This window comes from Rhodamnia argentea, chromosome 6, assembly GCF_020921035.1.
Source record: "Rhodamnia argentea isolate NSW1041297 chromosome 6, ASM2092103v1, whole genome shotgun sequence".
In the NCBI taxonomy this organism is placed as follows: Eukaryota; Viridiplantae; Streptophyta; class Magnoliopsida; order Myrtales; family Myrtaceae; genus Rhodamnia; species Rhodamnia argentea.
In genome coordinates this window covers 25,688,166-25,712,236 of record NC_063155.1, presented here as the reverse complement: position 1 = coordinate 25,712,236, position 24,071 = coordinate 25,688,166, and the positions used below count along the sequence as shown (strand labels likewise).

The window sequence follows — 24,071 nt, the reverse complement described above, 5'->3', positions numbered from 1 at the left end:
TTTTGAATGATTCATTGTTTTGTTTTTGTGGAGAAATTGAAATGTGCAATTATTTTAATGTGTTAAACTGAACACGCGACAATCCTCGAGAGCATGATATAAAATTCGAGATCTTTAAATATGAAATCATTCATCTAATTATAATCAATTCTATTTTAACATAATTACGATCGAATTTAGATAATCTTGCGAGTTTGGCCGGTCTTGTTCAGTCGAAAAAAATTAAGTTCGACAAAAGGATGAAGAAATGGCTTGTCTCCATTTGGTCGCTTTGATTTTTCTATCCTTCTTAAACGGCACAAATCAAAGTAACTTTCTTCATCTCATCATTCTTTACCAGAGGATGGGCCGCAGGGACTGAATTGTAAAACTACCGAACCTGTCGATTTTGCCCGAGGAGAAAAAGAAGGCCGATGTCCCTTCAACAAGCTAATCACGTAAGACTCAGCAACTCTCTCTCTCTCCTTCCCAAAGCAGAATCTCTCTCCTCTCCTCTACCCCCACTCTGCCCTCAAGTTTTCCAGCTTTCAATTCAGGAAAGAAAACGCAGATCAAGAACACAAGTAGGGAAGAAAAAGTGTCTCCGCTTTCAAACTTTCGAGCTCCTCTTCAGCCAGAAAGAAGGAAAAACGAATCTCATACTTCCCCACAATTCTTGCTTCTCTTGTGGGTGAAGTACTGGACTCTTCTCAACGCGCACACGACTTCCTATTATAGTATTCTCCATTACAAGCCTACTACGTTCCCAAGGTTGTCCCGTAAAGGCAAGATCTTTTGCTTTTATAAGCACAATCATGGCTACTTAATGCTCGTATGAAGTCATAATTCACAGGCACGGTACAAGGGCCAAAAAAAAAAAAACGAGTGATGGCCGGCGGGGAACCCTATTCTGCCGACACAAACTCGGACACTTTCGCTAATGAAGAAACGCTGGTTCCAAGTTCTTCCGAGGCTCTTGAGTCCGTCTGGGTTCCTACTTCGGCCGCTCGTCATGGTGATTAGCTTGTACATTTGGAATTGCAATTTTTCTTCTGGTTGCTTTCTGGGTTTTCTTTCTTTTTCAGGTTTTTGTTGTTTTGTTTCTGGAAGGTGTTCTAAAGCACATTTTTCTTCCTTTAGTTTGCAATCTGTCGAGCCGTACTCGGTTGTGGAAATTTGGGTCTTGTTCTATTGGGAGAACTAGAGAAGTTCAAAGCTTTTCCGTTTCAGTCATCTTCTTGATCTCCTTTTTCCCCCTTGAAAAGCAGAGCGATCCCCGGCCCTGTTGTGTATTTTGTAACTTTATAGAAGCAAAGATGCCAGCTATCTCTTTACCAAAAAAAAAAGATGCCAGCTTTCTGCTCAAACATTACATTGACAGTCCAAAGATGCATTTTTTACTCTAATGTTGCTTCATCATCCTTAACTTTAATGTGCCACTGAGTCTAGTAAGTCAGGGTTCTTCATTCATCCGCTCACTCTGTTTTCTTACCTCAAATTGGTGTGGATTTCAGTAAATTTGCTGATTATTTTAGATGTAATGCTCCGCTTCTTGTACCGAAATATCAGGTTCAAAATCAATGGTCAATTTTGAGGACGTTTGTGGGGGAGGAGACACCGACGCCGCGCCGAGGCCATACCTCCGGCAGATTGATCTGAAGGAAGAAGCCATCGAAGAGGACTATTGCGACGGAAGCTTTCAGCCTCCTGGGAAGAAGCGGCGGCTATCGGCCGACCAAGTCCATTTCCTCGAGAGGCACTTTGAGGTCGAGAACAAGCTCGAGCCTGAGAGGAAGATCCAGCTTGCCAAGGAGCTGGGCCTGCAGCCGAGGCAGGTCGCGATCTGGTTCCAAAATCGGCGAGCCCGGTACAAGACCAAGCAGCTGGAGAAGGAGTTCAATTTGCTCAAAGCTCGCTACGAGAGCCTCAAGGCCGATCATGACAAGCTTATCAAAGAAAAGGAGAGTTTAAAAGGGGAGGTAATGGAATGATCTCGATTGCGACTAGTTTAATTTATGGACAATTCACATATCAATGTCACCTGGGAATTAAAGCTTTGCAATAAGGCATGTCAGATGATTAACAACTATAATACGGTTGGGGCGACAGATTGTGAATCGGTCTTTGCCATTTGAGAGTAGGAGAACAACATAGAGGAATGCAACATTTGATGATCTAGATTTGGTAAAATATTAATTGCGCCAAACTTTGACATGTGAGATATGAGTCGCAGAACTGATTCGGGCATGTCACATTGTTAGATTAGTTCTCTTTCCATTCGGATTGGTTGGGCTTCATGGTATTTTTGGCTGTAATTTTATCAACGATTCTTTGTTTGTTTTGCTTGTCGATCAGGTCCTCTCTCTCAAAGACAAACTGAGGAGCAGAGCAAAAGGAAGCGAGGAGAGATCGCTCCAAGCTGATGATTCGTTGCCGAAACCAACCACGCCCTCAACTCTCGAGGATGTTTCAAACGTGGATGCCACAATCATAAAGCAAGAGGACGCGAGTTCGGCCAAGAGCGATGTGTTCGATTCGGACTCGCTGCTGGAGCCCGCGAATTCTTCCCACGGATTCGAACCAGCGGACTGCTCGGACTTCTCGCAGGACGAGGACGACAGTTTCGGCAAGAGCCTCTTGCCCCTGGAATTCCTCCCCAGATTCGAAGATGGATACACCTTCCACCAGAACCCACCTGCAATTTCTTGCAATTTTGCTTTCCCAGCTGAAGAAAACCCCTTCTGGTCCTGGTCTTACTGAGTAAAAACGAACTGGTTACAGGATAAATGGCGTGCAGCTGAAGAGTAGAGGCTCTGGATACGATGTATCTAAAGCTATAAGTAGAACAAGAAGTAAAATTCTGGTGGTTTCTTGAATTGGCATCCTTTGTGGGTCGATATCACCATTCTCGACAGTACAAAAATAAAAATCAAGGCAACGCACAAAAGGCATAACGGGCATCGCAATCTTGCTCTGCTAAATCTGTGGCCACAGTTTTTCACATAAAACCAAATTCTGAAACAGATGATGCCTATCTGGATTTCAAGCCTCCTCATTGAGTTCTTGCTCTTGGATGAAGTTGGATTTGTAAACCCAAATCTGATGATCTTACAATTCAGAACTTCTCGCTGCAAAACAAGGGTCGGGACTCTCGACAGACGAGCTTCCAATTTTGACATGTATCAAGTAGCTATTTCATTACGAAAACGTACGCTTCCCCAGGATCACAACCCAATGAACCCATCCGTGGAAAGTAATATCTCCGTCGATTTTAAGCAAAACCCAGAACGACTCCTGAGTGGTTTCAGAAACCCATGGACGAACCAGGAGTCGTGGGCACTGGCTCTGGTAGGCGACAACAGAACTATCGCAAAACAAAGCCGGTGAAAGCGACCCGAAATTTAAAAAAGAATCCCCCCCCCCAAAAAGAAATGGTGCACACCATTTTCCCCGTAGTTTCTTAACACTTCCGTCGCCATCCCAGGCCCCGCCACAGAGCGTGAAAGAGATGGGAAAGGGACTCAAAAGTCAGAGTAATGGGAATGGGGGTGGGGGTGGGGGTGGGAGGGCTATGGCAAAATCCTCTGAAAACTTCTTCCATTGGCGATGAATTTTTGGAGCACCTCCATTTATGCCGGACGTTGACAGCTTCGGTCATTTGGGGTAATTAATCAATGGAATCGATAATCCGGCCCCCCTCCATTAGTTTATTTTATTCCATTACTATAATGGCGTCCATGAAGCCGTCTCTGCAAGTCGAGATCGCGTCCCGCAGCGGAATATTTTCTCGCTCATGTAAGCCGGTCGCTGGACGGACGCTGAGTCGTCGCCCGCGAATAACGCTCATCTCGCTCTCCTTCCCATATTTAAAATATAGCGTGGCGAACTGGGGGGGTGATGTAATGTGTGCATTTGGGGTCATCGTCGCCGAATATGCAGTGCATCGCCGCTCGAGATTTGTTTATATTTGAGGAGCGGAAAAGGACCCGCTTGTTCGTTGGAGCTCGTGGAGAGAAAGATCCGCAAGTTGCCTCGGGTCGTTTGGTTGATTCCGATCTGCCCGTCTGGGAGGGAGAATACGCCTCCTTCTGGTTCTGTTTTTGATTTTGATTTGACAAGTAATTTCAACCTCAGTTAGATTGCAGAGACTCAGATCAAAGAGCGGATGAAACAGAGTTTTGCAATTCCCTGATTCAGAGAGCGGAAATAAAAATGCCCACGAAGTTTAATTTCGTATGTTATCTGTTATCTGTAAAAAAAAAAAAAAATTGCACCGAGTGCTAAGGGACGAATGATAGCCATTCTATTCTCGGGAGTTATTTACGGCCAGAAATATATTTTTCTATTTTCTATTCTTGGACGAGTTTTTGAGCAGAGTCTGCGTTTGATAACGACACAAAATTTATATTTTCATAACATAATTTCGTATGATAACCACATAAAATTTCTATAGTTGTCGATCAACGGGCCTCGGTAGCGACCAGCGGTCCTGAGATCGGTTGATGGTGACTGGTGAACTGAAGGTCGGCGGCCGAAGATAGGGACGCGAGAGAGAGTGAGAGGGAGGGAGCGGTGAGAAAAAAAATTTATATGGTTCCAAATCTAGTTTTTGAGTTAAAAGTTTGTCCCGAAACCGCCGCACAAAAATAAATACCGTATGTGAACTACGTGTGTCCAAGCATGCAATTTTTATTTTTATTTTTCTCTTTCTTGCCTGTAGAAGCGAGTGTTTCGTGTCCAAGGAGGAAAAGTAACAAAGAAAAAGCTGTACGTATGGTATTTCTTGTGGGGAACTGAAGAATGAGTCTGTTTGGCAGAAGGAGAAAAGAGAGGATCGTTAGAGGAAGTTTGGCTGTTGCGGCTGGGGCCCGGGCATTTCTACTCTACGACGTAATCGCACGAAATTAAGTTGACGAATCTGAGTTGAAGGTAATCTCAGCTTGGATCAATTTCGCGACGATCCATGAGATAGCGGTCGATCGCGCTTGTGTCCGAATACTCGGACGTGAAATTATTAGCGAGATAGGATCGTTCGACTTACGTGTAATCCGTCGGACATGATCATGTAAAAGGATTGATTTTTTTATATATTGACTATTAAGCCTCGATGTTGGCGATATTTCAATTCGTTGGGCGTATCATGCGGCTGTGTTGGCTCGTCTTCGTATAATCTTCGTCACACGATTCGTGTCGAGCCGTGTTCTTGTCATCGATGCGGACGATAGATCGTGTCATATTGCGAATCTGAGTTTCTATAACATAATGTGCCTGCATCGACACGACACGGGCACGGATTTCCCACACCGTGGCCGCGTCGTCCGGGAACCAAGATGGATAAGAGCGTGGGCAAACCAAGCCATCCTCAACCTACGTGTCGTCGAAGACGGGTTCAGCCAAATCCGCCACGCAACCCCAGTCGTCGTCCTTCGCCACTCAGAAGCTCGGCGGGTCGGGCTCAGGTCGGGGCCCGCCGAGAGAGTCGGCCGCGCAATGTGGCAGCCGATGGACGGCGGAGACCGAGGGGGACTCGGTCTCGGTAGGGCCACGCTCTTGGGGGCACGCGTCGAGCAGTCCCAGTTCGGGTTCAGCGTCAAAAGGATGAAGAGAGGAAGGAAGGCCCAATGGGCCTCGCAGCGCCCGCTGTGCACTGACAACTGACACAGTCTGCAGTACTTCCCACTGCTCGAACGTGATGACGATGGCGATGTTGATGGCCCACCTAACCCAGATGTACGGTCGCTCTCGTTGGGTCCCTCGTCCACGTGCCCCGGCATGTCTCTGTCGCTGCTTCTCATCTCATCTCATCGTTTGACTGTGCAACTTGAACTGGACGATGAACGACTGGACATCGCCACTCCATCGCTTTATATTTCCCATCAAGCAAAAACCGATAGATTGCAACTTGAACTCGACAATTGACATGCTTTTGGTTATCTTTCGCTGGGAGAAAAATCTAAGGTTAATATCACGAAAAATTTTAAATTGATGTATATATAATAAATTTACTTCAAATTAAAAAAAAATTAAACTGATATATTTATTATAAATTTATCTCAAATTATTTTTTCAACCATAAAAAAATCTCAAACTGATACGTTTATGACAAATTTATATTAAACTAATTTTTCTGATCATAAAAAATCTCAAACTGATATACTTGTGACAAATCTATATTCCGTTAGTTTTCCGTTAAATTGAGTGAGTATCACGAAAAATCTCAAATTAATATACCCTAGATAAATATATGATAAAAACCTCAAACGCGTACAATCGAAAATTGGCACATGCCATCCAAATGAGCAATTTGACAATAAAATTTAACGAAAATTAGCGAATGATAACTTTGTCACGTGTGTACTAATTTGGAATAAAGTTATCGCGGGCGTACCGGTTTGGGATTTTTAGGGGTCAAAAAAATAATTTTGATAGATTTATCGGAGGTGTACCAATTTAGTATTTTTCGTGATATTAACCCAAAAATCTAAGCAATATTTGAACTACCTAATCATCTACCATCTTGATAAGTATTCTTATGTAAATATAACCAAATCAAATTAGAGAACTATCTCAATGTACTCTTATCTAGAACTATATATCTATTTTGATTAAATTGTATTTTTAATGCCTAATCTGGCAGTATTTTGATGTGAATAGAAAACAGTATATGGAGCTTATTTATAGATTTTATATTAGAGAATTATTTAAAGAAATCAAACTAGATATGCATAATCAAAATAGATATAAAAAACCATAAGAAATATTCTAAATAGCTCTTTTAGATATCTAAGTATCAGTAAGTCTGCTTCAAGAGGCATTTGAGCCGAACAACATGTGTCCTTTGCGATGGATTTTGATGTCGAGACACTCATTCGATACGGTTGGCTTGGCTACAACGAACAAAATAAGCTAGGCAATGCTTAGCAAAGATTACTGTTCGGAGATGCAACTCTGTAGCTTCAAAAAATACCTCCGTGGAAAAGAAAAGCTTGACTTGGCTACGCATCGCCTACGCCATAACACGACCACAGTGTGTTTACCCAAACGGAATGAAGCACTCAAATGTGCACTGTCAAGTGGTGGGGATGGATTTATTTTTCTGTGGGGGCATGTGGTGCACAAGGTGCAAGTTGATAACAATAAAACAAAAAAATAGAATTATGAAATTTTTAGAATGCACTGGATGCAAATCGCATCCAATGCACTAGTATTGCCTCAGGAGATAGTCGCTGTACCAAATTAAGGGCGGAGTTATTGTATATTTCGACATGAATAGAAATGAATACAAGGAGCATCTAAGAAAATCAAATCAGATATGCATAATCAAAATAAATATAAGAAATCATAAAAAATATTCTAAATATCTCTATAAAATATCTAAAATGTTACTAGGGCCTCGAAAGAGTTTCTTCAACACCACAATCAATAAGTTGAAATATTTTTCGATCGCTTGGCTTGTAGCTAAAAAATTATACACTGTTCGCGCACTACAAAAATCCAATGACTTGCCAGTTAGGCTCTGCCTAATATTGAGCAATTTTCTTTATGCTACTCGAGGATCTTATATGTCTCCATAGAGGGATATAACCATATTTATCTCATGATATAGAAGAGTACAATGACTATCAAATGAAATCAAATCAGACATGCATGATCAAAATAGATATAGAAAATCAAAAGAAATTTCATAAATATATCTAGAAGATATTTTAAAATATCACTAACATCATTGCTCAAATTTATGATGGCTGAGTCACATTGAATTTGAATCAATGTCAAACAGTACTCCAACATGCTGTGTGGCATCAAGCTTGGTGGATCCGCAACAGGGCGATGTCTACTGGATCTATCTTGTGTGAACGCCGCGAGGGCTTCTAGAAAGAGAAGCGAAAAGTCGAGAATCAAAGGCATTTGAGTTGAACATCATGCGTCCTTGCAATGGACTTTGTTGTCGGGACACCCGTTCAATATGATTGGCGTGGCTATAGCAAGCGGAATAAGCCATGCTTATTCGAAGACACACCTCCGCATAGTCGAAAGCTATCTACGTGGAAAAGAGAAGCTCGACTTGGCTGCGTATCGCCGACATCGTAACACGATCACCGTTGTGCTCACTCAAACGGAATGAAACACTCGAATGGATGCCGCTAAGTGATGGGGATTGATTTATTTCGCTTTGGGTGTATGTGGTGCATATGTGGTGCATGGTGGGCAAGTTGAGAGTGATAAAATAGGAAAATAGAATCAAGGGATTTTGCGATGCACCGGATGCAACGCACTAGTGTTGCCTCGGGAAAAGAGGTTACGGTACAAAGTTAAGAGAGTGAATTCCTGTATATTTTCACGGGAATAGAAAAGAGTACAAAATGTATTTATTAGAGTGTGAATAGAAAAGAGTATAAGGAATGGCTATCTAAAAAAATTAAATCACATACCCATAATTAAAATAGATATAAAAAATCATAAGAAATATCCATGGAAATATCTAACAATATCACCAATGGTCTTAACAAGAGCCTCAAAAGAGTTTCTTCGAAAAAAAAAAAACACCACAATCAATAAATCGAAATATTTTTGGATCACTTCGCTTAGAAGAAAATGTCAAAACTATCCCCGCAATTAGAAAAAGTACTTTTGTAACAATGGAAGGGAAAAGGAAACAGAACAACTGGAATGGGAGTCAAAAGGTCAAAACTGTCCCTGCACTTAGTGTGGAAAGAAAGAAAGGAAGTACTTTAACTTTTGTTTTTTTAAATTTATTTTTGTGTTTCCTTCAAAACTTTTTCGTCAAACAGTCTCGTTTTCCGAAGCCAGTCCGGTCTCGGGCCACACCACGCCAGCCTTCCTCCGTCGTCCGCCACCTCCTTCGGCCGCCCCCCTCTTTCGCCTTTCCCCGAGACGCAAGGCCGAAGCCGACACGAGAGACGATGAGTCGCAAGAGGGACAAACCCTACTTCTCTCGCCCCGCCGCCTCTTCCTCCATCTCCAAGCGCCGCCGCCCCCTCCCTCGACCCGATCCCTCCGCCTCCGACGACCCGCCGGCGCCCAAGCCGTCGACTCCTCCGGCGCTGGTCGTGATGGGCCTGTCCCCGAACTGCTCGGTCCTCGACCTCAAGTCCCGGTTCGAGATCTACGGCCCGATCTCACGCATCCGCATCGACCGCGACGAAGTCGGCTACGTCACCTACAGGTCCAAGGACTCCGCCGATGCGGCCATCGCCGCTTCCCGCGACCCTTCTTTCAGCGTCTCCGTCGATTCCCAGAAGGTAGCCTTTACCTCTCTTTTCCTTTTGCGGTTTCCCGTTTGGCCTAGTTTTCTACTTGGGGGTGTGATGAAGTGCGGGTTGATTATGTTTGGGACGCACTTCGGCATTTCACCTGATTTGGGCTTTGTTGATATGATCTTGGTTTATGCGAGACGTTGAGCGTGATTTTTTTATCTTCGAATGCTGTCGAAGTCAGCTGTTATTGCAGGCAGACGTTCATGTTTTGCGAGCGTAGTGCGCAATTGTCAAAAATCCAAACTTTACCTCATTTTGCTTTAGAATTACACTTGTTGTTTTGTACGTTGCGTCACTTGGCGCACCTGTGATTCAAGATGAGGAATTTGATGCAGGTCCAAGTGTTATGGGCGACCGATCCGCTCGCCAAATGGAGGGAAGGAGTTGGAGCCGGCGTTGGAGCAAAGGAGGAGAAGAATGGCTCTACGTCGAAGCTCTTGCGAGCCGAGGTGCCTCTGAGCAGACATGGACGAGGTAATAAGCTCGCTTCAACTATAGTGAATTCTCGAAAGGGCGGTGGCGGCGAATCTACACTTGAGGCGCCTTTCCAAGGCAGAGGAATCGTAGCTTATGACGACATCCTCTAAATCCGTGAGTCACTGTTAGAGATGGGAACGTGAGTTGGTCCTGTATTGGGCAGGAAGTGCAGGCAGCAAGAATTAGGATATGTTAGACTAGGCTGTTAGTTCATTTTCTGCGATGCTTCATAGTTTCTTAGAAATGCAATATAATGCCCCCTTCTTTGCTTAACTTGTTTCAACAGCATAAGCGGGGTTATTTATCGAGTTTCTGTCTTTATGGTTGAAATTGAATTTGCTTATTTCTGATGTAAATTAGTTCGAGGTGTTGGTGCCTTATTGAATGGAATGGAATGTTTAAATCTGTCGTAGTTGCATCATTCGAGGTGTCCCAACATGTTACTTTTGCCACCATAATGCCGAATCTTTTCAGTTGAAAATGTGCTCATGAAAGAGGGTGAAGGGCCAAGGAGGTTCACTCAGAAGTTTAGCTTTACTGAGTAATGTAATGTCCGTGCGGGCTCTCTCTAGCAGGGAGTCTGGACATGGCAGTTGCCGCAGGTAACAAAAAGGTCAAAGATGCTTCACAATATTGTTTGTTTCTGTGGAGCATCACTCGCAGAATTGTTGCCTGATCGTGATGAATAATTGATTCTTGTCTTCCGTTTTGAACCCTTTTTGATACGTGCCCTCCATTCATCTGGTGATCCAAAAAGAAAATTGCAGGTCCTCTCCCAGGTGGGACTCTCAGACATACTTGTTGCATCACAATTGAGCATCAACGAACTTGTCTTTGGGGATTGCATTTCTAGGTCCTAACGCCGAGTTCTGTACCCCCGACTGCCTGGACTTGTGCATTTCCCCATCCTGGTCGTACCTACTTTCCCAATGGTTTATCTGTGTTAACGCTAAGTCATTTCATCGTGGTTTACCATTATCCTCGCCCCTTTTATCACTTTACCATGTTGCCCGAGAAAAGCTTTGATGACATGGCGTGTTTGGAGGGTGGTTGAAGCTGCTTCCGAGCCATTGTAGTCGCCTTTACGTCTACCGGTGCAAATCTATGACTCCACATCTCAGTTGAGTACTGGCAAAGAAAAAGCCGCAGTCAAGTGTTTTCCTTTCCCTTAATGCCTGCGGATAATATGCATGAACACGGTCCTGGCGTAATAGAGTGGCAGCAGGAGGAAGAAGAACACACCAGATGACTTGGCGAGGGCTGAACTTGATTCTTTCATGGATGGAGAAGAAGATGAGCTTGATCCTTTCCCATCAGTGTTCGGGACACGAAAAGAAGACGAAGTGGATATCAAAAGTTCGAGTGAAAAGATGCCCTGTTTCCTTATATTGTAAGATGATCGACCCATGAACTTATTTCCTTAGTACTCTCCATCCCGTTCAAATTGGTAAGAGCGCACGACTGTTCATCGTACCGATTTCAGTCGAAGAACATATTAGATCGACTAGAGAAGTCGAGAAAACAGAATATGCAAGAGAGGTCTATGGACGTCTTACCTATAAAAGAAAGTTAGTTAAGAATTAAATAATGGACACTTCTAGTCGGGTCTGGGCCAGGAATCTTAAGCGAGGACGTCTTTATTGCTCGTGAATGGGCCAGCACTCAGTAGCGCCTCTCTGTCGCAATTGAAGCTCTGTACAATCGCGCCAACCATTGAAGAAGAAGAAGAAGATGATGACGATGGAGGAAGCAACGAAGGCATCATCACCGTCGTCTTCAGCAGCAGCAGGAGGAGGAGGAGAAGAAGAGGAAGTGTGGAGTTGGGGGGCAGGCACGGACGGTCAGCTTGGGACGGGCAGGCTCGGCGACGAACACCTCCCTCGCCTCCTCTCTCTGTCTCTCCCCTCCTCCATCTCACTCCTCGCCTGCGGCGGCGCCCATGCCATCGCCTTGTCCTCCGGTACCCCACTCGACTCGACTCGACTCACCTCCCTCTTCGACGTCGTTTCGCATTTCTGATTTCCCTTTTGAGGCATTCGCCTTCTGGGATTACAGGTGGGAGAGCGTTCAGCTGGGGAAGGGGAATCTCCGGGCAGCTGGGGCACGGTGAGGTCGCGAGCAATTGCTTGACGCCGAAGGCCGTGACGTCCTTGGAGGGTTACTTCATCACTGGTGTTTCTGCTGGTTGGAGCCACTCTGGCTTCGTCTCAGGTTTCTTTCTTTTCTCATTAGCGGCTTTTGGCGTTTTCAGGTGATCAGCTTTTGCCCTTTTTTCCGGCATTTCATTCGGGAGTTGTGAACCGGTTTAAATACTTTGTTTGCCTGGGAGATCTGTCTGTCATGTCCAAGTTCGACGAGTAGAAGCTTAGCGGGTCTCTGGTGTCAAAGAGTAACGGATGGAATTAATCAGTGATCGCCAATTCTTTCTTCAAAGACTAATTGGCATAGTTGAAGAACACCCATTCGCTTCTGAGCTCATTTAGTCTCATTAATCAATTCATCGAGTGTGAGGAGGATTCTGTGTGTTCTGCGATTCGATTGCCTATCTAACCTCTGCAGGTTCAAGATTTGGTTTTCTTGCATTTCATCTTTTGCTCTGTTTCCCTGCATAGATGCCGGATGCCTGTTCACTTGTGGAGATGGCTCGTTTGGTCAGCTTGGTCACGGAAACCACGAGTCGTGTTCCTCTCCCGCCGAGGTCTCATACTTTTCGTCTAAGCACGTTGACCAGATAGCCTGCGGCTTGCGTCATTCGCTTGTCTTGTTGAAAGGTAGGAAGAATTAATATCCGTTTGGACAGAAGATACTCCATTTGCTGGGAAGAGACAGCTACTCTACGAAGGCTTGTTCTTCCGAGTAGAAATATCTTGGCTAGTCAGCCATGATTGTTCCGATCTGCTTTCTTTCGTTTGTCTTATGAATGAAATGCAATCAATGCAGGCGATCACAAAAATGGAGTTTATGGATTTGGGTCGTGTAAACGTGGTCAGCTTGGTCCTACCAGTAATAGAACAAGATCAACCGGCCTACCTCAGGCTATCCAAGGACTGGAGAACATTGAGATCGCTAGTGTAGTCGCTAGTGGTGATCATAGCGCAGCATTATCCTGTGAGTACTTCACACTGTGTCTTGCTCGATTTGTTCGATCACATAATTTCATCATCCTTTATGTATGTAATTATGTATAGAAAGAGGGATGATTGGTATTTCTTTTTTCTCTTCCCATGTTTGGTTTATCCTACAAGCTGGTGGAAGAGTATACACTTGGGGAAGAGGGTTCCCTGGCTTTTCTGATGCTCATTCTCCGGTGGAGTTGCCTTCTTCATTGCAGATCAAGCAGATCGCACTTGGATGGAATCACGCATTGGTGTTAACGGGTACATCAAGACACCTTTGCATCAAACTCCAGCCTATTTATTCATGGCATATGTCGACAGCTCATCATTGAGAAGTTCATTTTCGTATTAATCAAACAGATGGTGGTGAAGCTTTTATTCTTGGAGGCAACCGCCATGGTGTTCTGGGCAATCTAGAGAAGCTGGGCTTGGCCAATAATACACCCGGTAGGGCACTTTGAGATGAGTTACATGAGAAATGTGCAAATCCTTGACCTATATGATCACACAGTAGTACATGAACTACACTTTGCTTCATGAATTACTAGTCATAAGGCGCAAAAAGAAAAATTGTCCGAGTTGACACTACCACCCCTTGTCGGATTTTGTTGGTAACAATGATCTTGGAGACTAACATTGCCTTCTGCTTTGGCAGATGTATCAACATTGGTTCTAGAGAGAGTTCCTGGTCTTGATGGGATAAAGGTGATGCAGATTGCTGCGGGAGCTGAACACTCAGCTCTAGTGACAGGCAAGACATCAGTTAGGTTTTCCTCCTCAAGAGAAAGATGTTCACATTTTCCAAATGCTAATACCTTGCTTTCATAATGATTGAAATGCAGAGGATCTGGTAGTGATGACATGGGGATGGGGTGAGCATGGCCAGCTTGGCTTGGGAAGTGCTTGCGATTGGATTGAACCTCAAGAAGTGAGTCTAGGTCACACACTTTCAGGTCATTGGGCAAAATGCAGTATCTACTGTGGAAGTGGCTTTACCTTTGTGATGAGGAGTCGCACATCGAGTGGTCTTCATCAAGATGATTAGTCAATCTCTTGGCTATTAAGGCACCCGTTTCATCGGTCTGCCAAATTATAGAAATCATCCTCCAAATGTACAGGACGTGGAGAGAAATCTCCACAAAGACAATGCAATTCTGACTGATGAGACAAGGGAAACAGATTCGGTTTTTGGCATTTTTCTTTCTTGCTCAAGTTACGCTGGCTTGGCCACGTACCGAGTTGTACTTGTAGATGTTAGCATCAGACTCGTTTATTGCCGTCTCGACTTTTTGACACTTGCTCATTAATCATCGACCAACTTCCATTCCGAGACTGTAACATTTGAACGAGGTACAAGAGTGAAAAGTATCAGCATTCTTTTCCAAGAGAAACAGGTAGAAATTCCTTCATTAGAATAAGATGGCAATCAATGTGGTTAAAACATATATATCAAAAACCCGGCTTAACTTTACAATTGTGTGAAAGAGAAGGGCAGAAAGTTCTATGTAATCATCCTCCATCGGTCAAAAGATGAACAATCTTCTCGTGCAAATGTTTGTCAGCTCTCTCTCTCTTTTGGATAGCTATGTGATAATGAGCACGTTATTCTCATATCCGTTGTTATGAACGATTGGCCGCAACGGATCGATCCTCCATACTCCATCGACTATGAACTTTATCTGCATCAGAAAGACCATGAAGGTTGGGAAGCTTGTCCGCATACAGCGACGGCTTGTAATTTTAGACTGTCTCAGACTCAATTAGGAAGAGACCTACCTCATATCTTCCAGGATACAATTGGAGGCAAACAGAGAAAACTCCGGTGCTTGACTTCTCCATCTGTCTCTGCAATGAAGCACATTACTCTACTGAGCATCATTTAGACAAAGCTACCTGTACTTATGAACCACAGAACATAAATCTAAAAGCATATAGTCTGAAGAACTTCTCAACTCATGTTTAGCAGATATTGACCCCCTCTCTTTTAACCAGTGCACATGGATGGGATAATATGTGCATCGGTGAGGATTAGTCGAGTCGAATGTTTAGATCCCATGTTATGAAAAAATGAAGCTTTCACAAAGACGAGAAGAAACATGATCAGGTCATCTGTTGAGCAGCCAAAAGGCTTGAGAATCAATGATGCTTCGAACAGAAGGTTGACTCTGTGATTTTTGGGGACAAGATGGACCAGACATGCGTTGACCGCACAGATAATAGCATTCTACAAAAATGCTCCGCACTCCTACTTGGCATGGATAAAACAACAGTTAAATAAACTTGAAAATTATGAGTATCAAAGATTGATTCATGTGCATAATTCGCTCGATATGATCCAATCTGGGTGCAAAAGGTAAAAAGCCACAAGGCATTTTCATGGCCAGAGAACCAAACTTCCACAAGGAAACTGAAACATAAAACTCATATATAAACCACAACAAGAGTTCCACCGGCATTACACATGTTATTGCAGGCAGAATCTAATTTGACTGCCTATCACATCCGCAACCATTTGAATATCAGTCCATACTAACTTTGAACACTAAATGGAAATGTCGCATTTAAAGTGAAGTGATAGTTGCAAAATACAAAATTTCCCTCGTTTTGCAATCTGCCCTGTAAAGTCTCGTTTTTGACAATTTATATGCAAAGTTTGACAGTTATAATAAAACACCCAGGCTGTCCAATTAAGCATCATAAATTCTGAGATGGCTCGGAATGATTGTCTTGATCTCTGAACTAATTAAAAAAAAGTCACATGACGTAATAAATGCTCAAGTGTCCTTCCTGATACTTTTAAATGTTTACGAGGCAATTCTTCCAGGAAACATAAGCGTCTGGCGGTTTAGTCGATCGAGTCATTATCCTAAGAAAAATGTTTCACTTCTCTGGAAATGCGTCAGAAAAATATTCTTAAACATGACATAAAATTTGCATATACATTGAATAATTAGCTCATAGATGATGTCTGCCTACTCCGATTCAATAACTTTCGTACGTATCTTCATGAAAAATTGTTCATTTCGATAACTCCACTAGCTAAACTGTCGAAAGCAAATTATGGTGCAAGCAAAAGGTTCATGACAGAATTTCACAACTACTCCAAAGGTTGCCGTGAATGAATATGTAGATTACAACGATGAGGACTAACCTGGGTGGCCCAACCATCAAATGACCCAGCTAAGAGCACCTCTGTGGCTAAATTTGGCCAGACTATGCAAGCTGTTCGAAGAAGTCGTAGAGCGTTACGAGCATCATCAATCCTCCTCTGTTTCTCTTCTGCAATCTTGTGAGCATCTCTGAGTAACAGGAATTGAAAAGGTTACTGACTAGGATCACAAAAAAGGAAAATTTTGTCAGCTGGAGAGATATATAACTCACATTATCGCCAGAGACATCTTTCCTTCAAGAACAGCTAACTTTGCACGCATAGAACGCAATTTGTCTTTGGCATTCATGATCTCATTTTCTTGAAACTCCCAAGCATCAGAAAGTTTATGCAGGTCATCAGAGATGCTCTCGAGATTCTGCAAAAGACAAACAACGCACGAAAAAAATGAAATGGAGATCCGGAAAGATAGGTCGACTTGCTCTGGAGATGCTTCCTCATAAAATCAAGGCACCATTAATTTCGCTCAAGCTAGGAAACATAAGTCGTTGAGGTGAAAATTTAGTCCATGCACTTGGAGAAATTAGGTTGGCTCTCACTGACTGCACTTGAGCCTTCATAAGTACCATAGCAAAATGACTAATACTAATGCAGAATATTTCATAACTACTGATTCTGCCATTTGAACATAAGAAAAGCTGATGTTGACTGCACTGAACATGACAAAAATCCCCATATCACTACGAAGGCAACTTCTCATGAACCGATTTCTTTCAAGTCATTGCCTCCATCATTTTTCCCATTGAAGAGAGCGAGCGAGAGAGAGAGAGAGAGAGATTCTCTTTTTCCGTGTCGCAAGAAGCAGCCATACAATAAGCCCAAGTAGTGTGAACTGAACCCATTGTGCATGTCAACTACATGCACCTTTACACTACAGATCAAGTGAAACTGTCTACAATCTTAGAATCATATGAAAACAAAGAAGCTGGTTCCTATTGCTATATAGACGAATGTCAGCAGCTCACATAAGAATGTTAGAGCCATAGAATACACCTAGCTTGAGACTATTTCAGCGAAGTATCTATTGATGTACCCGTTAGTACCATGCAACAACAAGCTAGATCAGTGCACCATGTGCACGTGCATGACAGATAAAACAAGCATTTCATTAAAGATAGCTGAGTGTGTAAACCTGTCATTTAATCATTAATCTCTTCATAAGTACAGGATTCTAGAAACAATATCTATGGAGTTGTGAGAACTTATGTGCAAATGAGCACGGAAAAGCTCATGTACAAAAATAGCACTGTGTTGCAATTACCCACCTCCTGCTCATCCATGGTTGATTTAGATCGCAAGGAACTAAGTACAGATGAAAGCTCCAACTCTAGGTGCTGAAGCCGATCCTTTATGAAATTGTGATTACCTTCTCCAGCAGAAAAGTTAGAATCTTTCTGTCTGCCCAAAAGATCACCATCTATCTCCCTCAATTTAAGAATATCACTTTTTTCGAACTTCTTGTCTTTATTGACTCCATATGCTGTGACATCTATATCAGCAGCTGCAGATTGCACCAAATAGATCACAACATTAACTTAAGTTAAAAGGCAAGAAACTGCCAAATTCCCACCTCAAAATAGTAGGTAGCACACCTTCAAAATCTGGATTTACACATCCGACCCTTTGAGAACTCCATGTTCTCCATGTATCTGGCTGAAGTGAGTTTGTTGAAATATTAACATCCAAGGGACTCCTCTGTTGACTGAAATTTCTCCTTGTCTCATTGATCATATCCTTGGAGTTTAATGAGGTAGATTCACTGCTACTTTCACATCTAGCAACTGTCTTTTACAAGATAACACGCATAAACAAGAAATTTTAGAATCTTATGCATACATAAAAGCATGCCCTTGGACATGAAGAGCCTCACATATTGAAATTCAGAGCAGTTCAAAGTTATGACATTATACAATCACGAAGACATTCTAGCAGGCAATTTTAATAGCATATTTAATTGTGCATCAATGCATCAAAAGAAGACGTGGAAGAAGGAAATCATGTCATACCCAAAACAATTTCTCACTACATAGCTGGAAACGAAAATGTCAATTTAATGAATCTACAACCAAACTTGACATACTTCTTCAGCTTGAGTTCTGCCAAGCCAATCATCTCTAACATTACTTCCCTTCCCTCTCAATCCAACACCGAATGTCATATCTCTCTCTTTCTCCAACCGACTCAGTATGCCTTCTATACCAGAGTTATCCTCGGATAAACATCCCCTGCAGTAACAGATAGTGCTGATCATATTAATTGTTTGTCCAGCTATCCAAGCTCGAGAAAAATAGCCAACATGTTGAAAGGTACATTTGAGATGGTTGAGAAGATCAAAACCCATATTCTGTGCGGGAAGAAAAACAGTGGAAGAGAATAAAAAGATTGAAAGAAACCAGCTCGAAGAAAGAAAATCCACCAGCTAATCTAATGAAATTAGCAAACCATTCCGCTCCAACAAAATATATAGCCCTACATGACACCACATCATTTCTAATGCTACAAGTACAAAAAGGGGCAAAAAAGTACTGCTGTACTCATCTGGAAATTTCGAAGATTCACCTACGAGCACAACAGATGCTAACAACACCTGAACAGAATCTCTTCTACAGTCTCATACATGTCTGTACTTGAACCAAATTCTGTTGGATAAACCGTGGCTGTGTGAATTGAACATTATTAACAGCATCTTTGGTCCCCGTGAATCATTTGAGGCGTAGAGAATGACCCTCAGGCTAGTCTGATTGGCTTGGGATGGTCATGCAGCTGTTGGATAGACTACCAAACACCTTCTAATCCCATGACATTGGCTCAGTGGCTCACAGGACTGGTAAATCAGCCCCCCAAACTTCCATGCAGACAATCATATTTGGACCACATGTTTGGGTTTTGACCCACATCCTAGTTGATTCATAAATTAATGCAGTAGTTCATTTTTCCTTTAGTGTAAGGATGGCGTTCCTCATCATCCATTTGTTGAAAGAAGCTATGATTATCAGTAATGGTAGTGCTCCTGTGTTTCCCAAATTTCATCACCTAAACCACCCCTCATTCAAGTCTTGAAGAAAGATCAAAGGACGATGGTTTCTGTCACTCACCAAAGTTCCAACTACCCCCTCTTCTGTCACTTTTGGACCTTCCAAGACACTCCTACATTGTGGGGTTAGGGGAGGGTCGAACATAAGCAACGTTACCCCTGCTTTTGTAGAGATGCTATCTCCATGATTTGAACATAGAGAAACATAACTATTAGTTCATATCTCTACAGAGTTATCTAGAATTATATCCATGCTCCGGTAATTCGTGTGAGACGTTTTTTTCTGCTTTGAAAATAATTCAATTCAAGACACTTCCTTTCCCATACCACTTATAATCTAGCCTATCCACTATCTTTTGGGGAAATTTTTTTCAGGAAGTACAAACACATCTCTATTCATTGTCACAATTGTGATGCTCACAAATGCTCACTCACTGCACAAAAGCTAAACAGGCAACTGTTCATGCTCATAATACCACATTATATTGGCTGATAAGCAAAAGCAAATATCAATGTCTCTATGAATTTTCAAAACTAGGAACTTGGAAAGTGATAGATGTCACCGATTGCAACTTGGACTAGAAGCAGGTGGCAGAGGAACAGTGGGTTTTCCGCTAACAAAGGAGACTGTAATGAAAACACTTCAGCATAATGCAAGAATAAAATTGACACAACTTCAGACCTGCATATTAAAATTCTAATCTGAAGCCTCTCGCCGCAATATGAACACTTTCCCTGGCTTAATGTCCGTTTTTATTGTGTGCTCTAGATATAGAAATAGCACTCAATGTCAATCTACAATCCTCTCAAAGTTTGCAAGGGTTACAGAGCACGCGAGATGTATAATGAAAAAAGAAATGTTAGCTGTAGAAATCACGAAAGAATCTCACGTTGATCCACAAGTCGAAGAAACTGAACCGGAGAAATTAGAAGAAAATGGAGAAAACCCCGTGCTGTCATTGGCCTCCGAAGTCAAGCTCTCTTGATTCATATTAATCCTTTCTTGAAGTACCCCGTAGTCAAAATCGTCCGATTTCACAGACCCAACATCCCGAAAGTCAGAGTCATCCAGAACCATACTTTCGTCCTCGACATCCAAATCCCAGCCCAACGAAAGCCATCCACCTTGCCTCAGAATAGCTTCGACCAAGTCCATCCTCCCCGCATTAATCAGCTGTTTCTTGGTGGGAAATAAGTCGGGGTTCCCAGAATCCCTCATGAATTCAAAAATCTCACCCTCCAAATCCCAATCCCCTTCCCTTTCCTCGTTCCTCTTGCACCTCCTCACAAACCCAGAAACTCCACAAACAGTACGACGGTTCCTCCTACCGATATCGGGTATCCCCAGCGACGAACCGCTCTTCAAAGGCGAGACGAGATTCAACGTCAAGACCTCCGCCCGAGCTCTCCTTCTGGTTCTTGGGTCGAAGACCAAGAGGAGGGGAGGCGGATAAGCACGAGCACCGGTGTCTAGGAAGAAATGACGTAGGATGACGAGGTGGGTGGAAGCCAGATTGGAGGAGAGCATGGTTCAGGCATTTCGCCGAACAATTGGTGCACGAGCTGAACAAAACGGAGAGCTGAAACGGTAGCAACAAGAAAAGCGCGCGCGAGAAGCAAAGGGAGATGGGAAGAAGGCACCGGCTGTACTACAAACAAGACGAGAGAGCGAGCGGGGCAAGCAACGAACAATGCTACGGAAAAGCGTGACGGTTAATTAAGGCACAGCGGGACGCGCGTCGGCGTCCCAGAGCAGGAAATATGAATGATTAACTATCGATTAACCAACGTGTCCATGCTAACACTTCTGAAAAGTAAATTTTTGCTTCACAAGTATTTTTGAAATAAAAATCCATTTAGTAACGTAACTTCTAAAAATTTTTACTTTTGAAATAAATTTACAATTTTAAAGCTATTTTTCTCCAAATTTGAAAAGTTCAAAAAAATAGTTTCTCAGCTCAATAAGTACTTCTTAAAAAAAAAAAAAAAAAACTCACAAGGTACTTACTGCCTCATATTCTTTTCATTACGTCTCACGCTCTTTTCGATAAGGCCCGCCTCCACCGACTTCCATTGCCTCCCATCGCCGACCACCGACACCCACCGCCGCTGCCGACAACCGCCAACCACCACCGCCCACCGCCCATAACCACTTGCAACAACCGTCACCCGCCGCCGCCCATGATTGCCGCGCGACGCCGACCGTGATTGCCAACTATCGCCCATCGCCGCCCACCACGGACTACCACCTTTCGCTCGCCACCGCCGCCGAGTCGCCGTTTCCGATTACGGGAGTAAAAAATAAATAATAAAATTTTTATTTTTAAAAAGTAAATGATATTTTTGTAATAATAAATTTTTTAAAGAAATTTAAAAAGTTTAAAAATAAAGTGAAAATTCTTTGGCGACCGATAATAATTCTCCATAGAAAATTTTCTGTCAATAATGTTTTAAAAGTAGAAATTTTCGACCGTTACCAAACGAATTTCTATAATTATAAATCAACTTCTAGAGCAGAAGTAGAAAAATCAATTTCTGCTTATAAGTAGAAGTAGAAAAATCAACTTCTGACCATAAGTTGATTTCTGAAGGCGAAGTGTTATTATATGTGCCCTAATTGACTAAAATTAATTTAAGAGATCGAAGCCTTTATGTTCTCTGTTCGGATTGGGAGCGACTACCCCTGAAACCGAAAAACTTACTAAATATAATTAATTATCAACTTCCGATTTTTAAAGCAAAAATTGCATTGAAAGTGCTAAAACTTACCACAAAAGCATAATTGAGTCCAAAAACTTTCAAAACGTACAATTAAGTTCTAAAACTTATCACGAAGATGCGTTTGAATCCTAAAAATTTCAAAAAGTGTAAGTAAGTTTTAAATTTTTTCATATTGGTCTAATCAAGTACTTTTATTTGGTCCAATCAAGTTAGTTTATCGATTGCAATTTTTCAAATTTTTAGGACTTCATTGCATTTAAAAAAAAAATTAGGACTCGGATGCATTTTCATGACAACTTCTATAATTTTATTGAATTTTTTGAAAGTTTTAGCACTTATTTACACATTTATGATAAATTTTAGGACTTTCAGTGTACTTATCATATTTTTAAAACCTTAATTATCATAGCTCGACAAAGATTAATATATTAATTACAAAATTTGCACAATTGCTCGCATCATAAGTGCCCTCCAACGCACACAAAAAAGTGCATTTATTTTATCTCGTGCGATGGACAAACGAACAAATAATCACTTTAAAAGAGATATATAATAGTAATATTATAATCCAATAATGGAGCAAAAAATGAAAGATCTAATTGTTATTGCGTTGCCCTGTCTAAAGTTCTTCGTTCCAATATTGTAGGATGAGTACACCATAAGTGTCATATTTTGTGTACGGCATTCACTTGAATGTCATAACTTTCAAAACGTTCACTTAAGTACCATAACTTTCAAAAGTCGTTCACTTGAGTGCCACATCGGAGCAAAATTGTTCACTTGAGTGCTAAAGCAACTTTTTCGGCATGTTATGTTAGCTTTTACGGCGTCCACGTTAACATGGCACTCAAGTGAACGATTTTTGAAAGTTATGGCACTTAAGTAAACGTTTTGAAAGTTATGGTACTCAAGTCAACGCAATACAAAAGTTATTGCACTTCTAGTGTACTTTTTCCCAATATTGCTATTCTTTCTATGCAAATGAAAGATGTGAAGGATATTTTTCTCCATTCCTTTTACGAAAAATTGTCAAATAAAGGCATCAACTGTCATCAATTTTTTTTAAATAAATGCATAAAGTAGATCTTATTACAAATGAGACCCGAAAGTGCCATCATTATTTCAAAGAAGAGCTTGATCAATGGCATTTTCGTTATATATTTATTTATTTCTTTTGATTTTTCTAAATCTTGTTTTTCTCTATTGCGGTCGGTGAGGGGCCAACCACCCTTGTTTAGCCCTCGCTAGTGGTTGGCCATCATTGAAAATGAAGGGAAAAGAAGAAAAAAATTCAGAAAGTGTAAAATGACGAAAATACTCTTATTTATACCCTTATTCGAAATAATGGGGGAACTTGAAGCATTTCTTTGAAATAAAATCTACTTCAGGGCCTAATTTGAGAAAATAAGAGCACTCGATGCCCTCATTTTGAATTTTTTTCCTTCCTTTTATTAAACATGCAAAAAAACAAGCAATGTATTATACACTGCGTATACTTGCTTTGATAGACGCGCGATCCTAAAGATCATGGGCCGGTTTGCTTATCAGGGGCCCAATGCTTGAAAAAGCCCAATCGAACTGGGCCGGAGAGTCGAGGGCAAAGCTTATAGTTTTGCTGTTTTGTCTGTCCCAAACCAAGACGGCCCACGAATTCATGTTTGCCTTTCGTGGGGCGAGGCACCAGGTATAAATTGGCCCCGTGTCTCACATTCAACCGGTAAGGATCGGTTCATTGGAATTTTCATAATCCAAAACGAATAGATAACGCTCATCAATATAACAAAGCAAGCTGCAAGGTTAACACTAGTTATATAAATACCCACTTATGAAAAGAAAAAAAAATAAAACAATGCTAGAGAGGCCACGGCTAGTTATTGCGAAGCCGGTTTGCAAAGTGATGCGCTGAATTATAACCGGCGTTATAGACATCTGATCACGTTTGAGAGCCCTATAAAGTTTGGACACGTCGTATATTTATCGGGGCATGAAAAAAAAAATAAAAAATTCACAAAATTTTGTCTAATGCGCAATGTCGTAGCATTGATTAATATTAAAGTGATGACATTGCACATCGGACAAAAAGGTCGAGTACCGATAGTTAGAAGTGGCAAAATGGGTCTAAAATCTATATTTCAGCCCTCTATTTAACTAACACCGGTACAAAACAACACAACGGCCGACACATCATTTCCCAAAAAAATAAAGAATTCTCACACATCGAGACACATTGTATATTAAGTGTCCATGATAAATTATCATGTATGTATAAAAATATCGGCGGTGAAGTTTTTCTTCTT

At 41.9% G+C, this 24,071-nt stretch overlaps 4 protein-coding genes across 5 annotated transcripts; 3 read left to right on the top strand and 1 right to left on the bottom strand.

The window, feature by feature from the left end:
• The first annotated feature begins 443 nt into the window (after positions 1 to 443).
• Positions 444 to 2,855, top strand: LOC115727879 (homeobox-leucine zipper protein HAT5). The gene is made up of 3 exons (XM_030658194.2): positions 444 to 994; positions 1,549 to 1,958; positions 2,335 to 2,855. Exons 1-3 carry the CDS (start codon positions 868 to 870, stop codon positions 2,737 to 2,739), a joined length of 942 nt encoding a protein of 313 aa, XP_030514054.1. The 5' UTR covers positions 444 to 867; the 3' UTR covers positions 2,740 to 2,855.
• A 5,897-nt stretch (positions 2,856 to 8,752) lies between these two features.
• Positions 8,753 to 10,155, top strand: LOC115756775 (uncharacterized protein At1g27050). The gene is made up of 2 exons (XM_030696687.2): positions 8,753 to 9,242; positions 9,593 to 10,155. The coding sequence occupies exons 1-2, from the start codon at positions 8,904 to 8,906 to the stop codon at positions 9,842 to 9,844; spliced, it is 591 nt and encodes a 196-aa protein (XP_030552547.1). The 5' UTR covers positions 8,753 to 8,903; the 3' UTR covers positions 9,845 to 10,155.
• Positions 10,156 to 11,303: 1,148 nt separating this feature from the next.
• Positions 11,304 to 13,929, top strand: LOC115756767 (ultraviolet-B receptor UVR8). Its single transcript, XM_030696675.2, has 8 exons — positions 11,304 to 11,694; positions 11,790 to 11,945; positions 12,347 to 12,505; positions 12,675 to 12,842; positions 12,980 to 13,111; positions 13,211 to 13,297; positions 13,506 to 13,601; positions 13,693 to 13,929. Exons 1-8 carry the CDS (start codon positions 11,466 to 11,468, stop codon positions 13,893 to 13,895), a joined length of 1,230 nt encoding a protein of 409 aa, XP_030552535.1. The 5' UTR covers positions 11,304 to 11,465; the 3' UTR covers positions 13,896 to 13,929.
• LOC115756747 (protein PTST homolog 2, chloroplastic) lies at positions 13,913 to 20,812 on the bottom strand. 2 transcript variants are annotated; one of them, XM_048279945.1, is made up of 8 exons: positions 19,944 to 20,812; positions 18,100 to 18,244; positions 17,612 to 17,753; positions 17,285 to 17,520; positions 16,232 to 16,377; positions 16,002 to 16,149; positions 14,627 to 14,695; positions 13,913 to 14,529 (listed from the first exon to the last, which is right to left on the bottom strand). In XM_048279945.1, exons 1-8 carry the CDS (start codon positions 20,579 to 20,581, stop codon positions 14,434 to 14,436), a joined length of 1,620 nt encoding a protein of 539 aa, XP_048135902.1. In that variant the 5' UTR covers positions 20,582 to 20,812; the 3' UTR covers positions 13,913 to 14,433. The 2 variants fall into 2 exon arrangements, with proteins under 2 accessions (XP_048135902.1, XP_030552507.1); XM_030696647.2 differs by having other exon boundaries at positions 17,612 to 17,804; positions 19,944 to 20,811.
• Between the last annotated feature and the right edge of the window lie 3,259 nt (positions 20,813 to 24,071).

Excerpts from the sequence above, each read along its gene's own strand:
- LOC115756747 (XM_030696647.2), bottom strand. The coding sequence starts at position 20,581 with ATGCTCTCCTCCAATCTGGCTTCCACCCACCTCGTCATCCTACGTCAT. Across the intron at positions 18,245-19,943 it reads TCTTCGACTTGTGGATCAAC|GGGATGTTTATCCGAGGATA; the intron begins GTGAGATTCTTT and ends CTGTTACTGCAG. Across the intron at positions 16,150-16,231 it reads AAGATGTCTCTGGCGATAAT|AGATGCTCACAAGATTGCAG; the intron begins GTGAGTTATATA and ends CCTGTTACTCAG.
- LOC115727879 (XM_030658194.2), top strand. The coding sequence starts at position 868 with ATGGCCGGCGGGGAACCCTATTCTGCCGACACAAACTCGGACACTTTC. Across the intron at positions 995-1,548 it reads TACTTCGGCCGCTCGTCATG|GTTCAAAATCAATGGTCAAT; the intron begins GTGATTAGCTTG and ends CCGAAATATCAG. Across the intron at positions 1,959-2,334 it reads AGGAGAGTTTAAAAGGGGAG|GTCCTCTCTCTCAAAGACAA; the intron begins GTAATGGAATGA and ends CTTGTCGATCAG.
- LOC115756767 (XM_030696675.2), top strand. The coding sequence starts at position 11,466 with ATGATGACGATGGAGGAAGCAACGAAGGCATCATCACCGTCGTCTTCA. Across the intron at positions 11,946-12,346 it reads CCACTCTGGCTTCGTCTCAG|ATGCCGGATGCCTGTTCACT; the intron begins GTTTCTTTCTTT and ends TTCCCTGCATAG. Across the intron at positions 12,843-12,979 it reads TCATAGCGCAGCATTATCCT|CTGGTGGAAGAGTATACACT; the intron begins GTGAGTACTTCA and ends TTATCCTACAAG.
- LOC115756775 (XM_030696687.2), top strand. The coding sequence starts at position 8,904 with ATGAGTCGCAAGAGGGACAAACCCTACTTCTCTCGCCCCGCCGCCTCT. Across the intron at positions 9,243-9,592 it reads TCTCCGTCGATTCCCAGAAG|GTCCAAGTGTTATGGGCGAC; the intron begins GTAGCCTTTACC and ends AATTTGATGCAG.